This window comes from Clarias gariepinus, chromosome 14 (genome assembly GCF_024256425.1).
Source record: "Clarias gariepinus isolate MV-2021 ecotype Netherlands chromosome 14, CGAR_prim_01v2, whole genome shotgun sequence".
Taxonomy (NCBI): domain Eukaryota; kingdom Metazoa; phylum Chordata; class Actinopteri; order Siluriformes; family Clariidae; genus Clarias; species Clarias gariepinus.
In genome coordinates, this window is record NC_071113.1 from 981377 (window position 1) to 998150 (window position 16774).

Here is a 16774-nt window from a genome sequence, read left to right on the forward strand (position 1 = left end):
ATATAAATACAGTTGTAAAGAGTAGTTTTTTTCATCTCAGATCATTGGCTAAGGTGAAACACTTTTTATCCAGTAAAGACCTTGAAATAGTAATACATGTTTAAACTTCTTCTCGTCTGGATTACTGTAACTCTCTGTACGTTGGCCTACCTCAATCCACACTCTCTCGGTTTCAGGTGGTTCAAAATGCAGCAGCCAGATTCTTAACAGGAAGTAAGAAAAGGGATCACATCACCCCAGTTCTTGCTTCACTGCATTGGCTCCCTATAAAATTTAGAGTTGACTTTAAGATTCTTCTTTTTGCATATAAGGCATCGCATAATTCAGCTCCAGACTTTATCTGCAATCTTATCACACCCTATGCAGCTTCTAGGTCTTTAAGATCTAATGATCAGTTACTATTATCCATCCCCCGTTCACGTTGTAAAACGAAGAGTGATTGGGCTTTTTCAGTAGTTGCCCCAAAACTCAGGAACAGTTTACCCTTGCACATCAGAGCTTCTACATCATTGGATGTTTTTAAATCGAGCTTAAAGACATATTTTTACTTATTAGCATTTGGGTGATGTTGTGCATGTATTTTGCATAAGTAATTTTGTTAAATTGTTGTGTTGTGAATTTTCTTTTTAATTCCTCTTATATTTGTTTTATTTTTGCTGTTTATTTTTATTGTAAAGCACTTTGGATCAACTATGGTTGTGTTAAAGCTGTGCTTAACCAATAAATTGGACTTGACTTTGACTTGACTTGGGAATATATTCAATCCTGGGATGTAGAAATGCCCTGACTAGCCCAGGGGCAAAGTCAAGGCAGGACAGCGCTACTAAGAGCGCCTCCAGATCACCTACCCTCTGGAGAGACAAGATGGCCAGGAGGAGGTGGGTCTTAAGTGTCGCGCACTTCTCGTTACTGTCCGTGAGTGGTTCAAACGGAGCCCGAGACAGACCCTGCAACATGATGGTGAGGTCCCACAAGGGTACCTTGGAGTGAACTGAAGCCCTTAACCTCCACGCGCCACGGAGAAAACAGTACACTAGTGGGTCACGGCCCAGAGATCTTCCACCCACAGGAGAGCAGAATGCGGAAATGTAGACCCCCCTGGTGATTGATGTAGACGACCACCGTTGTGTTGTCGGTGCGAACCAACACATGCTGGCCCCTGACATCTGGAAGGAAGTATTTCAATGCTAACCAGACTGGCATCATTTCGAGATTATTTATGAGCCAAGATGGTGCCGGTGAGGTCGGCTGCCGTCACGACTGCTCCGACCTATTCTACTTTGTTTTCGTCTTTTAAGTTATCTTTCAGTAACTGTAAACCGGCTAATTCATCACCATTGAGTACATTAGGTACGATAGAAACACTCTTGTTTTTTATTGGTATAAAATGTACTCACAATTCAACGTTTTTAACTCTGGATCCGAGCTGGCCGAGTGAGATCCTGAGGGAGAACAATGGTCACGACACGAAGCGGCGGCCCTGAGGCAAACGTGCTGGCGTCAGGAACAGGGTGAGAGCCCATGCACACTGCACACCTCTGCCTAGCATCCTGCTCGCCAACATCCAGTCACTGGAGAACAAACTCGATGACCTCAGGGCCAGGGTAAAGTTCCAGAGAGACACTCGGGACTGCAATCTCCTCTGCTTCACTGAGACATGGCTGAACCCCCAGCGGTGCCGGAACACGTAATCCAGCCGGCCGAGTTCTTCCAGGACACGGGACTCGGGAAAGTCAAGGGTTACACGCTCCTGCACACCAAACCTGGAACTACTGTACATCATGTGTCGTCATTTTTATCTATCCCGAGAGTTCACATCGGTCATAGTCAGCGCCGTTTATATTTCACCACAAGCAGACATGGACACTGCCTTATGCGAGCTGCATGAGGCACTCACACAGCACCAAACACAGCACCGGGACGCTGCGCTTATTGCGGCGGGGGACTTTAATAGTGCCAACCTCAAACGCGCAGCGCCAAACTGTTTTTCAACACATCATCTGAACCACCAGGGGTGAAAGAACACTGGACCATTGTTACACTACAGTCAAGGACGGCTACAAGGCACAATCTCGTCCACCGTTTGGTAAATCCGATCACGCCACCATCTTTCTCATGCCAAAATACAAACAAATGCTAAAACAGGAAGTTCCAGTTCCGCGCTGAAAAGACCAATCGGTGGCCGCGTTACAGGACGAACCTGATGACGCAGACTGAGACATGTTCTAAAACAGCTCCGATGATGTCAGCGTGTTTACGGAAGCAGTTATGGGATTTATCGGGAAACTAGCGGATGATCCAAGATGGTGGCGCGGCAGTAGCACGCAGCGGCCGCTCCGGAGCCAAAATAGTGCTACATTTGTTTACGTTTTGTGTGTAGCGTGTTTATTTTACCCTGTGTATGGATATCGTCGCGACTGGTGTCCGCATATACACCCGCCAGACACTTTTCCACCTGAATAACCCGGTAACGACATCCACGATGAGCTGCGACAAAGCCTTGGCGTTGCCTGATGCCGGCGGCCGGAGGAAGGGACATCGGAAGCGGTGAGCGAGGAAGCAGAAGCGCGGCAAACGGGCGGGAGTCTGTGCTAGGCTAAAAACAAACCCTAGCCGGCCGGCTCTCCCGTCCATCATCCTATCCAACGTCTGCTCCCTGGACAATAAACTAGACTATATCCGACTCCAGCAGGCTACACAGCGTGAAGTTAGAGACTGCTGTGTCTTTGTTTTCACAGAGACATGGCTCAGCGACAGAGTACCGGACGCCGCTATTCAGCTAGACAGGCTAGCCTCGTTTCGCGCCGTCAGAAATGCAGCTCTGTACGGTAAGACTCGCAGTGGCGACTTGTGTGTTTACATCAACACGAAATGGTGCAGGAACTCTGTGCTAGTTTCTAGTTATTGCTCATCGCTGGTGGAGTTTGTGACTGTTAGATGCAGACCTTTTTATTTACCACGGGAATTCACCACTGTTTTCATTATCGGAGTGTACATTCCACCTAGCGCTAATGCTAAGGAAGCGCTATGGGAACTGTATACAAAGATCAGTGAACTGCAAAATACACACCTGGATGGACTGTTTATTGTTGCTGGAGATTTCAACCATGCAAATCTCAAGTCAGTGCTTCCTAGATTCCATCAGTATGTGGACTTTGCAACGAGAGGGGAAAACACGCTGGATCTTGTTTACACAAACATCCCCGGCGCATATCGGGCAGAGCCCCGCCCCCACCTCGGCTACTCAGACCACATCTCTGTTATTCTAATTCCAACATACAGACCACTCGTCAGGCGTTCAAAACCGGTTCTGAAGCAGGTGAAAACCTGGCCAGCAGGAGCCATCTCTGCTCTTCAGGACTGTTTCGAGAGCACTGACTGGAACATGTTTAGGGAGGCTGCAACTTATGGCAACTTTACTGACTTGGGGGAGTACACGTCATCAGTGACCAGCTACATCAACAAGTGCACCGATGACGTCACTGTCTCCAAGAACATCATCTCACGACCCAATCAGAAACCGTGGATTACTGCGGAAGTGCGTGCACTTCTGAGAACCGAGACTCTGCCTTCAAAGCGGGAGACAAGGTGACGCTTAGAAGAGCAAGGGCCGAACTTTCTCGGGCCATCAGAGAGGCGAAGCGCACACACGCCCAGAGAATCCACAATCACTTCAGGGACAGCGGCGACACACGGCGCATGTGGCAAGGCTTACAAGCTATCACTCACTACAGGACTACATCACCTGCCTGTGACGGTGATGGTTCCCTCCCGATGGGCTGAACAACTTCTACGCTCGGTTCAACAGGCAAAACGACGTGGCGGTGAGGAAGTCCACCCCTCCTCTGAACAACCAGGTGCTGTGTCTCACTACAGCTGAGGTGAGGAAAACTCTACGCAGAGTCAACCCACGTAAAGCTGCTGGACCAGACAACATCCCAGGCTCAGAGAATGTGCGGAACAGCTGGCAGATATTCTTACCGACCTCTTCAACATCTCTTTGAGCAGCGCCGTCGTTCCCACATGCTTCACGGCCACCACCATCGTCCCAGTGCCTAAGAAGTCTAATGTGTCCTGTCTCAATGACTACCGTCCCGTTGCACTTACTCCCACCATCATGAAGTGCTTTGAGCGGCTCGTCATAAGACACATCAAGACCATTCACCACCATCGTCCCCGTGCCCAAGAAGTCTACTGTGTCCCGTCTCAATGACTACCGTCCCATTGCACTTACTCCCACCATCATGAAGTGCTTCGAGCGGCTTGTCATGAGACACATCAAGACCCTGCTGCCCCCCTCACTGGACCCACTGCAATTTGCGTACCATCCTAACTGCTCAATGAACGACGCCATCTCCACTACACTCCATCTTACCCTCACACACTTGGACAAAAAGAACACATACGTTCGAATGCTGTACATAGATTTCAGCTCAGCATTCAACACTATCATCCCCCAACAACTGATCGGGAAGCTGAGCCTGTTGGGCCTGAACACCTCCCTCTGCAACTGGATCCTGGACTTTCCGACCGGAAGGCCTCAGTCAGTACGGATCGGTAACTGCACCTCCAGCACCACCACACTGAGCACTGGGGCCCCACAAGGCTGTGTGCTCAGTCCCCTGCTGTTCACACTGCTGACTCACAACTGTGTAGCAACACAGAGAGGAAGTGCAGAGGCTAACGGACTGGTGTAAAGACAACAACCTGTCTCTGAATGTTGACAAGACAAAGAAGATGGTGGTTGACTTTAGAAGGACACGAGGCGACCATTCTCCGCTGAGCATCGACGGCTCCTCTGTGGAGATCGTCGACAGCACCTAATTCCTGGGCGTCCACCTGGAGAAGGACCTCAGCTGGTGCCTCAACACCTGCTCCCTACACAAGAAAGCCCAACAGCGTCTCTTCTTTCTGAGAAGACTGAGGAAGGCCCAGCTTCCACCACCGATCCTGACCACCTTCTATAGAGGAACTATCGAGAGCATCCTGAGTGGCCCGGACATCCCGGACACTACACCTCATTTCTGCTGTTTAAACCTGCTTTGGTCTGCTTTTCCTCTGGAGTGAATACGCGGTTTCATGTGTGAGGTGGACCGTTACAAATGCGTTTATTAATTGAACATGCTCATTTTATATCCTCACCACAGTGGCGGTATGCTGTGCAAAATCACCGCATTTGGCGGGAAAAATTCGGTTACACCGAGAAACCCGGAGGAAACCCGGAGATGGATGCGCACGCTGCTCGGTGTTAAATCTCTCCTTTTACACCAGATTTTAAGTGTCTGTATTAACCGCGCTTTAGCTGAGCAGTTTGGTGGTTGTAATCACAATGAACACCAGGACTGGCCTGTTGCTAGCTATGGTTAGCTCTGGAGCTCGGCTGTGACAGGATTCAGAACAGTAACTCACACACTATAAAGTTGTGTGTGCAGGCAGACTGAGTCATTATTACAGTAACTTGTGTTAGCTGTTTACTCACCAGGATTTGTAAGGAATGTTCCAGAATGTCCCAGGTGCTTCATGTCCATTCTCACATCCTCACAGCCTTCTTGTCTCTGATGTTACACCAGACTTCCCATGAGCACTTGCACAGGGCAATTTACTCAATTATTTAAGTTTTTGTTGTTAAACATAAAGAATATTGAGTTGAAATGAGTGATAATTGTAGTTCTTGAAACTAATCAGTATAATTACTCCATCACCAGATATTTTGACTGAAATGTATAAAAAATATTAAGTGCATGAAAATATAATTTAGTTAGTCAAATCCTAATTTCTATTTGTGAAATAAACTTGAATTATAGTGTAAATTTAAGTCAAAATTAATAGTTGTTTTTTCAGGCATTTATTTTTATTTGTTTAACTCAAACAACTATGTATGTGATTTTTAAAAAGTTTATTAAGGTAATATAACCTTTTTATTACTATGAAATTTACAAGGCCACAGAATCACTTTTTAGAGTGTACTGGGTTGGAGATCACTCTCTTTTGACAGCACCTTTTTTGTCATGCAACTGCCTTATAAGCAATCAAACATTAATAAATGGTAAGGACATATCTAAATTGGGACATTTTTAATCAAACTCAAGCAATTTAAAGATATAGGGAAATCATTTGTATACAAATACTATAATCATTACAGCATTCCAGTTCTCCCAGTATATCATAGGCAGTGTTGTGCAAATTAGTATGTGGAACTTCTGTGTATGTTTTAAATATTTTATTCTTATATTTATACTGTTCTATTGTGATGAGAAGGAAATGCTTTTAATAATGTTTGCAGGGTCCTTGTTGTAAGGTGGGGCCCTAGGCGAATACCTGTATTGCCTGTTTTTTCATTGCTATACAGGTAAATTTCTCATAAATTCACAATGGTTTGACTTAGTGTCTGACTTAAAGATTCAAGTTTTAAAACTCCAAACTTGACATGGACAAGATTTATGACTTGACTTAGACTTGCATTTTATTACTTATGAACAACTCTGAGTTACACTACCACATGCTAACAGGAGCACATAGAGAAAAGTCTCACTGCATGAAGATAAATAATGATTTAAGGATTATTTAAAATGAATTTTTTCATTAAAAAATATGAAAGCTTATAAACACTACTTATAGGTGTTAGTAGAAGAGGTTGGTTGTTTGAGAAGTCCTTAATAGTTTGACTTCCCTCTACCACAGACATTTAAATTACATGGTGCATGCACAATGCCACCAGCACGGTGAAGGACGGAACAGAGAAAAGCAATCCATGCCTATATAAGATTTTTGCATATTTCTTTCTTTCTAAAATGCTGCTAAAACAGTTAATAAGAGTTGACTATTTTAATTCTATTATTTAATTTTATTAATAGTTTAACACAAGTATATGGTTTAAGCTTATCTGGTGAATGTGATGTTATAGCATGTGATTTTTTAAATATGATGTTATAGAACAGTATGTGATACATTTCTATTATTATATTATTTTTTTATTTATTTCTATTATATCTGAGACTTATAACACTATAACAAGGAACTAGTCAGCTGTGTCTATCGTCATGCTTTAGTAAATATTGTACTGTCTTTGCTGTTTGCACTCATGCACTTTGAGTAGTTCTGTGTAGGTCTGTGTTGTGTTATTTGGTTCTTTGTGTTACTTCTGTGTTGCTCTGTGTAGCACCTTGGTCCTGGAGAAATGTTGTTTTGTTTTACTGTGCATTGTACCAAGTGTGTATAGCTGAAATGATAATTAAGACACATGACATGACTTGACTTGTTACTGATGTGATCTAAAAAGTGAAAGCGAAAGCAGTTTTTCTCTTCGTGGACATGGAGACTGCTCGAACAAGTTGCTCGTTTCTCTTGCTGTTGGTGTTCACCTGTGATGGTAATGTAAAGTGTTATTCTGCTTGTTAGTGCTCTGTGAGTTTACCTTACGTTTATGGAGCTGAAGGGTGGTTTAGGATTTTATCTACGTAGGTTAGGATGGATTTTTTTTCTTTCCTCAACCTGTGCTTCAACTTCAAGGAATTATATTTCACCTGTAAAACAGCCAATTAATCAGAATTATGATGCTAAATACATTATCATTGCTAAATTACTAAAGCCAACACAAGTTTGTATTGGTGCACTGGTTAAAAAACAAAATAAAAGATATGGGTGTGGTTCAAATTTAGGAACTGTACCTGCACTTCCTCTGTGGATACAAATTGTAGTTTCACAAACAGAACAAAGAAAATATAAAGGCTTCTACTTCCCTTTGTAGATAAGTTTGGCATCAAAGATATTTAATCTGGAAATAAAAATTGCAGGTTGGAAATGTAATGCGGTGGTGTAGTGGACAGCACTGTCGCCTTGCACCTCCTGGGTCTAGGCTCGATTCTTGTCTCCGTGTGCATGGAGTTTGCATGTCCTCCCTGTACTTGGTAGGTTTCCTCCTACAGTCCAAAGATATGTAGGTTAGGCTAATTAGTGTTTCCAAATTGTCAGTAGTGTATGTGTGGAAGAGGCTCCAGGTCCCTGTGACCCTGAACACAGGATCAACCAGTATACAGTAGAAGATGAGTGAGTGAATAGGTAATGTTGGATATGTGAAGGTCAATAATAAAAAAAACATTACTGCAGTTATTCTATCAGCACATACATTTTACCATTGTGAGTTTTAGACACTTTGTGTCAATAACACTGAAAGCAGAAAGCAAGAGGTCACAGACTATACAGGCTAAACCGTTAAACAATCTATTACAGTTAAATAAAGGAAACATTTTTTTAATAAAAAAATGTTTTAAAACAATTAGATAAACTACTGTATAATGTATTAATATATGTATAAACTACTGTATAATATCAGTTTTCACCTTTAAATTTAAAATAACAGCCAATTGATTTAAAACAGTGATTTTTAAAAAATCGTTCTTTTGATCAGTAATAAAATCAAATGTTACATTTTTAATAAACAGACTCCCAACACGTCTACATACAGAAATTTTGGATATAGTTTCAGTAATGAAAATATTACAATGCAGCTAAAGACACCATCATATTTTCTGATCTGAATCATTAATTCGTCACGTGACCCTCATAAACACTATTTAGTGCACAGGAAACAGAACGGATGGTTCTTCTCATGAGTCTTTTAGTCCGAGTCGTGTGTTCTTTTAAATCTACTGCACTGCATAGTGTCTATGGGAGTCACATGAAAAAGGAACAAACGATTCAGACTAAAAGACTCAAATAAAATGATTATTATCTGTTTCCTGTACATAACCTACAGTAGGTACTCAACCGGAATAATGGTTTTACCACCGCGCCGAACGTTTCAATGTTTGAAAGCAAACAGGGTGCTCTGTTCTGTATTGTTTTTGGTGAACTTGCGTGTCAGAAAATGAACCGAAACTCCTTGTATACTTGCCACACAGATGTGAAAGAAAAGATACTTATAGAAAGTGAAATATCTGCTTTTATATAAACTAATAAAAAAATCTAAGAAATTTTAGACGATGATATTCGTATAAAAAGTGAATTTTTGGCGCTTCCACTGCTGTGGAGACAACGAGATGACATGATTACCTTCAACACCACAGCCGAAACCAAAGACATCACTAATTTAGCAATAAATTTTTACAATGGTCAGAATCAGTCTGGTTGCTGTTTTTCCCGATGCATTCATAATCATTAGTCTACTTCTGCCGGTGCACTCTGGAAAACTTATCTTTAATAACCAATGGAGGTTTTAAGCTGTATACACACGTATTCTTGCCTAAACAACTCCTAAAACTACACCTGTGACACAATAACAGTAATATTTTGAACATTTTGCAGGCTGCCATTTGGCAAATGAAAGAATAATGAATAAATCAGTTGTTGGGTCAAAATGACCCAACCTGGTGTTCATTTGTAAATGACCCACTTCATCTCATATGACCCAACATGAGTAACCCAACAATGTGTTCAAAGTACCTGAAATAACCCAAAACTTAAATAATAATAAACAGATACAGGGATATGCTATATAACATTTTATTTTTTATACAAATAAAATTGTTAGCTAGTGAACTTGATCGCCTGTCTAAACAATATGTTACTGTATGACAAATGTTTTTCTTTTTTTCCTTCTCCCTGTCTCAGTCCCTGGCTGAATCTGATGTGTGATCACTGCACCAGAGCGAGTGCTAGGCTTTCTGTCTCCACAATATTTTAAAAGAAAAATAATGACTAAATTATGACAATATTTTTACCTTTATGACTCATTTTTGTCCATGTCTGCACTATAGCGCTTATAGTATCTCTTACTTATATAGAGGTAGACAGGAAGTTCAGAGAGTCGAGCTGGATCTAATCTAACTTCTCCTATAAACCTAACTCTTAACTCTAGTATAAAATCATCAAATGCTGCACAGCACAGAACGGCAAACACATTTATCCAACTTGAAATACAGTTAGTTGTCTTCTACTCCTGGACCTTTTATTTGACTCAGGTAAAATTAGTAGGGTCAGATCTGTCTCCAGCCTCTGAGCTTTTGGACCTATAGGGAGAGGTACTGCCCTTGGATTTGTTTTGTTGCCTATACCTACACCAGTGTCTTTTACCTACCAAAGGAAACCCAAACTAAATCAGGACGTGTTGACGTGAACATTGCTTGACATTAGGCCAACGTCTTTTATCTGTGTTTTTGTTTCATGAACTTTAGGGTTACATATCCTCGGTCCGTCTGGTCCTCTCACTGTCCAGCTGGGAGGCTCAGTGATGCTGCCCTGCTTTGTAGAAACTCCTCTACCAATTAAAGAACTGGAAGTGGAGTGGAAAAGAAACGACTCTGGATCTCTAGTGCACTTGTGGCAGGAGGGAGAGAGTCGACCAGAGTCTCAGGACCACCATTATCATAAAAGAGCTAATTTCTTCACAGAGGAGATTAAACATGGAAACTTCTCTCTGCTTCTTACAAATGTCACTCAAGATGATACAGGAGTCTATAAGTGTGTCGTTTACACAAACCAGGAATCTGATGAAACTTTGATTGTAATAAAGGAGATTGGTGGGTAATTTTTTACCTAATTTAAATGTTTTGTAAAAATATGTAATTAAAAAGAATAATTGAGTTCGGTTTTCAACAATTCTCATTTCAGAACACTTGATTGTATCTGGAGCCCACGTTATATCTGCAAAAGCGGGTGAAGATATCACTCTGAATTGCTCTGTAGACTCACATATAATACCAAAAAATATAGAAGAGATCTCATGGAGGAAAATGGATGAAGATATCTTAGTTCTGCTCTATCAGGAGGGTAAGGTCCTGACAGACTCATCCCATAACAGATACAGAGACAGAGTGGAGTTCTTCAGCACTGAAGAAAGAAACAAGGGAAACTTCTCAATGAAACTGAAGGAAGTCCGAACTGAAGACAAAGGGCTGTATTTATGTTTAGCATTCTCTGGGACATTATCAGATAACACATCAGTGGAAGTGCAGCAGCTGGGTAAGTCACTGTTTTATTTACAGGTGTAGCAGAACTGAGTGTCACCTTTACTGAAGAACCTTATACAATAAAAAAAAAAAAAAAACAATAAACCAAAACCAGAGCACCTTGAGAACTTTAATTACACACAAATGGAGCATGAACACAAACCAGAGAACATGAAAGCAAAATTAGAGTTACAGTGAGAATTATGCTTAAATATAACTCGTGATAGAAACTAGCATAAAAACACATTGTGTTGAAACGTTGTGAAGCAGGGAATCAAAAAAGATATAAATGTTATCCTAAAAGTCCTAAAACAACACAAAATCTTTACTAAGGGACTACGGCTGTCCGACCCTGTTAGCCACAAGTCAGAAATAAGTAACATTACTTGGCGTGCACTAACCTTGCACGCAGAAATGCCCATGCTCTGGGAATTTCCATCTCATTCTCTTCCCTGTTAATCACAGAGACATCAACTGTAGGCATCTGTGAGGTCATGCATATAAATTCACCGTTACCACTTTTACTCAGACAGAATGTGTGTACAAGTAGTTCTATTTGGGTTATTGCTGATATCGTACTATATAATCCCCTGTATATTTAGGAGTACCTGGTATTGTCCCAGAGCACACCAACAAAAATATATTCAATAAACCTGCTATTAATCTGCTTATGTGTAAACAATAAAAATATAGTGGTACACTGCACAGTCAAACTGATGAGAAACACTTGGCTGGAATTGCTGCTAATCCCAATAGAAGTAATGAAGATGTGAAGAATTTGAATACATCTTCTGGTGCTACTTGGACTATTCAAATTCTTCACATCTTTATTACTTATATTAAAGATGTAAAGAATTTAAATAGTTTACTGCACAGTCAAACTGATTTCCATTAATCCACTGCACAGTGAAACTGATGAGAAACACTGGGCTGGCATTGCTGCTAGTCCCAATATAAGTAATGAAGATGAAGGCTGAGATGCTTTCTTTCACAATAAGTACTTAATTTTTCTAGTAGGGGTACCCTCAGGGTGCCCGATCTCTCTGTGAAGTTCCCCAATCGCTGCTCCCCCAGAGATGGCTGCTATTACAAGGAATTGGACAGAAATTTTTCCCCAAATTCTTGTTTTTCCGATTCAGAATTGTGGGTTACAGCAAGTTAAGAAAATTCATTTAGGACCCATGGCAAATCCCTTCGCTTCCCTGACTCCTAACTCACTTGTTTTTGGTCCCCTTGGAAAACAAGAATAAATATCTCTAATAGTTAATCCCAGTGTTTCCCCACACATGGAGTATAGTGGAACCTTGGATTGTGAGTATAATTCATTCCAGAAGCATGTTTGTATATAAAAACACTCGAATATCAAAGTGAATTTTCCCATAAGAAATAATAACTCAAATTTATTCGTTCCACAACCCAAAAAAATAAATATATAAAAATAATTAATACAAAAAATAAACGAAAAATAAAACAAATTAACCTGCAATTTACCTTTGAAAAAAGTTAAAATTAATCCAGACAGATAAGTGTTTCCGTTAGTGTTTGTGCGCGCACATGCTGTATATGTGTGTATTATCCTATTGCCTAAGTTGTGCATACAAAAAAGGATACATCACTCTATATTGCACAATCCTGAGCCTGGTATACCTATAAAAATATTCTAGTAGCCCACTTTTGTGCTGGCAGGTAGTGCCGATCCATTCTGAGGGCTACCAACCGCAATTATATTCCAGACCTGTGGAAAACACTGAACCCTGTCAAATATGAACTTCTTCCAAACTTGTTTTATAGAAAATTAACTGGATATTACAGCGGCGAGGCAGTGAATCAGCAAAAAATACATCTGTCTCTCTCAGGCTGATGCTCACTCATTTTTGCACACAAACCCACAACGCTTACAGTAGGTACTTAATCGGAATGTTGGTTTTACCGCCGCGCCGCACGGTGGCAGCATTTGGGTTTGTGCATTTGCTGGCTTTTATCGCTGAGTGGCGCTATATAGCTATAGACTGACACCTTGGGCCTTAGTTTATTCTCTCAAGGATTAATGAGCCACGCTGCTTTAGAGCTGCACGTATCAACGGATAAAATTAAGTGAAACATTGTAGTTAAACAAATTCATAATAACAGTACTAAAATTACAGTACAAATTTAGAACTCAAATCAAATTAGATCTTTTTAGGATCATTAAATTTAAGCGAAATAAACATTAACACATTAAGCCTTTAGATTTTATTATGTGTAATTAGAAAAGCTACACTTGTAGGGTTTTGTGTGATATTTTCTTTAAATTAGTAGTAGATTTATTAACAGAAATAAATGACAATAAAATGAAAACATTGTCAGGACGTTCTACTGACCCACTACATCTCATTTGACCCAACATAAACAACCCAACAATGTGCTTACAGAACCAACCCAGCATTTTTTAAAGAGTTTTTTTTGTTCTTCTAATGTTTTATTCGTAAAGTCTTTTTTTTCCAGTTATTTCTTTAGTTAAAGTTTGATGTCTTTAAATGTATTTTTTAAAAATAACAATAAACAATAAACAAATACAAACAGAGATATGCTATATAACCTTTCATTTTTTGCATTTTGCCTGCTTTTTTTAAAAAATAAATCACCTACTAAAACACGACTGTGCCATTCTGTCCCAGTTTTTAAAATCCACACCCAAACTGTCAAGGTTAAACCCTTCTCTCTTAAACAATATTTAAACCATAGCTCTAGCACATATGGATCGTGAGATATATCAGAACCAAGGGATTACTGTTGATGTTAAAGACGCCAGGTTATATTCATTTTGTCTGTGAGTTTGCTGTTCATGGGGGGAGGGGGCTGGGGGCGGGGCTGGGGGAGGTGCTGCAGCAGGGCCAGGCCACACCTTCACTTACACACTCCCTCGACTCACAGCGAGTGTCAATGCTTACATCCATCAGCCATAATGTTAACACCACCGCCAGGTGAATCAAATAACACTGATTATCAGTTATATAACAGTAAACTGGTGACGTGATGCTATGGGACAATAATATTTTCATGGTTTGTTGGTGTGAACTATTTTGGAATATCATTTTTATTACATAACAAATATTAAAGTGTTTTAATAACTCTGCTGTTTCTGCCATGCAGGTTTTTCCTCTATGCATTATGGAATTGTTGTTTTATGCATCCTTGGATTTGTAATGGGATCACTTATTCTAGGCTGCTTAGCTTATACATCTTTTATAAATAACGGTAAGTCATTTTATCACTTTAATTATTTGTAAAGTTACATTTCAATTCAATTCAGTTTTATATGTATAGCACTTTTAACAATAGTCGTTATCACAAAGCAGCTTTACACAATCATAAAAATAATGTATAATTTGAACTTTTAGAGAAAACATCATATTTAATTCTTTTAATTATTTAAGATTTTTGTTTGTTTGTAGATAACAACAGAAAAGCTGTAGCTATACAGTGTGCACATGTCCTTTGTCCTAATATTACTATGGCCGTTGTCTACATCCTTTGGGGTGTTACTGAAGGTAAGAATCACTTTATACAGTTACAATATATACAACTGTATGTTTAAAACATACACAGTGCTAAAGACTAAACAAAAATACAAATATCTGATGTAGAGCAAGGATATCTTTAAAAATGTTTCTTTATTCGAAAGAATACTATAAAAAGCAGTTAACAGTAATTACTACAACAAAGCCAATAATTAGTGTGATGAGCCTTTGCTTAAAATACAGTCTCAGGAACTTTTTACTGAACATCCTGCAGAAGCAGTGACAGTCCTTCTGAGGACATTGTCTTTTACATAATATCCTGCTTTCTTTTCTACCCTACAGATATTTTCCTTTTTTTTTTTTTTTTTTTTTTTTTACTGTAACACTAATGTTTGAAAATCAACTTTTTTAAACTGACTTAATAATGAAGTCATAAAATAAACAGGGATAACAAAGTTTGCACTGAAAACACCGGCTGCCTTTGCACAGTACTGTGGATTTTGGTGATTTGTGAGGTCATCCAGATAGAACTGGGCAAATTGGGAAAAACACTTTCATCCAAGTAGTGCAGCATAATTAATAATAATAAAAAAAAATCACGATCTCGATTCATACATACGTGATCTCATTTCTGAATGACAGGGATTCACTTGTGTGTTTCCCTGCATTCAGATCACACTGCATTCACTGGTTTACTGGACGACAATCCTGGATCGCTGTATCAGTCACTGGTTTCAGTCAAACAGTGTCAGGCCAGAGATTAGCAGTTGATTTAGTTATACTGTACAACTTAATCACTTCTCATCTCTCTTACTTATTTATGGCGTTCCGCTGTCACTCACATGACGCATCACAAGGAGGCGGGGCTAAACAAGCTAAGCAGTAATCAGTAGTTGGTGTAATACGCTGTTACTTTCATGCAAAAATGTTTTTCACCCTGATTTTTTTTGTTAGTAAGATAGGGGTGTATATTTCCTTTGGCTGTTGCGTTTATCATGGCAGAAGTTTATGGTGCATCTGTGTTATTTTTATCAGCATATAGTAAATGTCTCCCACACACACACGTGCAGTTCTAATTGGTCTGTAACTTAAAGTATTAGATCATTTAAACTGCTGTGTTGATTCGAGTCGTTACACAGAGACTCTGAGAACACGAGACCAGAGGAGTTTACTGGAAGTGTGTTAAGATTGAGCAATAAACCCTCTGACAACAATAAATTTTACACTGTAAACTATATATTGATTAACAAACTACCCAACACTGTTACATTTACCTTGGCTGATAATAATAATAATAATAATAATAATAATAATAATAAATAACACACTGAGGAAGTTCTGTAGTTGTCTTAGTGTCCAAAATGCAAAAGTGCTACTTATTTTTTTTTATGTATTATTGTTAATATTATATTTATGTTTAACAACTTTTCACTTCATTTACATTAAAATAGGGAAATGTGACTTTTATTTAAATAAGAGTTAAAAGTCCTGTGCACACAACACTTTTCTTTTTCTTAAGTGCAATCAATGTTTTTTGTTGAAAAAAAAAAATAAAGAGAGAATCGTGTGAGAGAATCGTGATCTCCATTCCCATGGAGAAATATCAGGATTCACATTTTGTCAAGAATCGTGCAGCCCTACAGGTTGTGTGAGCAGAAGCTTTGTCTGGTGATTACCTGGGTGACACTATCCAAAGATTATATGGCATGAGTAAATTCAGCCACTGGTATGCACACATCACATCTAGTCCTTGCTGGTGTAATGAAATAATGCTTCTGTGGGACAATACAAAGATTTCCCTCAACTGTGTGTCCTCCCTAGTAAAAAAAAGTATACTAAGTATATTAAATCCTAGCATGCCAAAGCATACTTAAATGTACTTGCAGCCAGACTAATGACTAGTATACTTGAAGTTTGCTATTTTGGAACAACTAATTTTGTACTAAGTGTATTTAAGTTGTAATTAAATTGTACAAAAGTACAATTTGAAGTGTATTAAGTATACTTTTGTGTGCTAAAGTGGAACAACTTTAAGTATACTTAGTACACTTAAAGTATATGCCTGTGTGTGTACTAACGTACATACCTGACAGTAATTAATACAATTTAAGTATATATTTAATATATTATAAGTACATTACAGCTATTTTTACTGTGTTACAAATACATGATTAATACACTATGAGTATATATTTTTATTACAGCAGTAGCTGTTATACTTCTTGTCAATTACAAATACTAAAAAAGTACACTGTGAGGTTAATACAAATATACTTTATTGTATCATACAGTACATAAAACCTTCTAGATTACAGTATTGCAAATGTA

At 39.3% G+C, this 16774-nt stretch overlaps 1 protein-coding gene across 1 annotated transcript; it reads left to right on the top strand.

Annotated features, from left to right (window-relative positions):
* Positions 1-7311: 7311 nt before the first annotated feature.
* LOC128541235 (butyrophilin-like protein 2) lies at positions 7312-15210 on the top strand. Its single transcript, XM_053511577.1, has 5 exons — positions 7312-7369; positions 10173-10517; positions 10609-10959; positions 14079-14183; positions 15119-15210. Exons 1-5 carry the CDS (start codon positions 7312-7314, stop codon positions 15208-15210), a joined length of 951 nt encoding a protein of 316 aa, XP_053367552.1.
* The last annotated feature ends 1564 nt before the right edge of the window (positions 15211-16774 follow it).

Excerpts from the sequence above, each read along its gene's own strand:
- LOC128541235 (XM_053511577.1), top strand. The coding sequence starts at position 7,312 with ATGGAGACTGCTCGAACAAGTTGCTCGTTTCTCTTGCTGTTGGTGTTC. Across the intron at positions 10,518-10,608 it reads GATTGTAATAAAGGAGATTG|AACACTTGATTGTATCTGGA; the intron begins GTGGGTAATTTT and ends TTCTCATTTCAG. Across the intron at positions 10,960-14,078 it reads AGTGGAAGTGCAGCAGCTGG|GTTTTTCCTCTATGCATTAT; the intron begins GTAAGTCACTGT and ends TCTGCCATGCAG.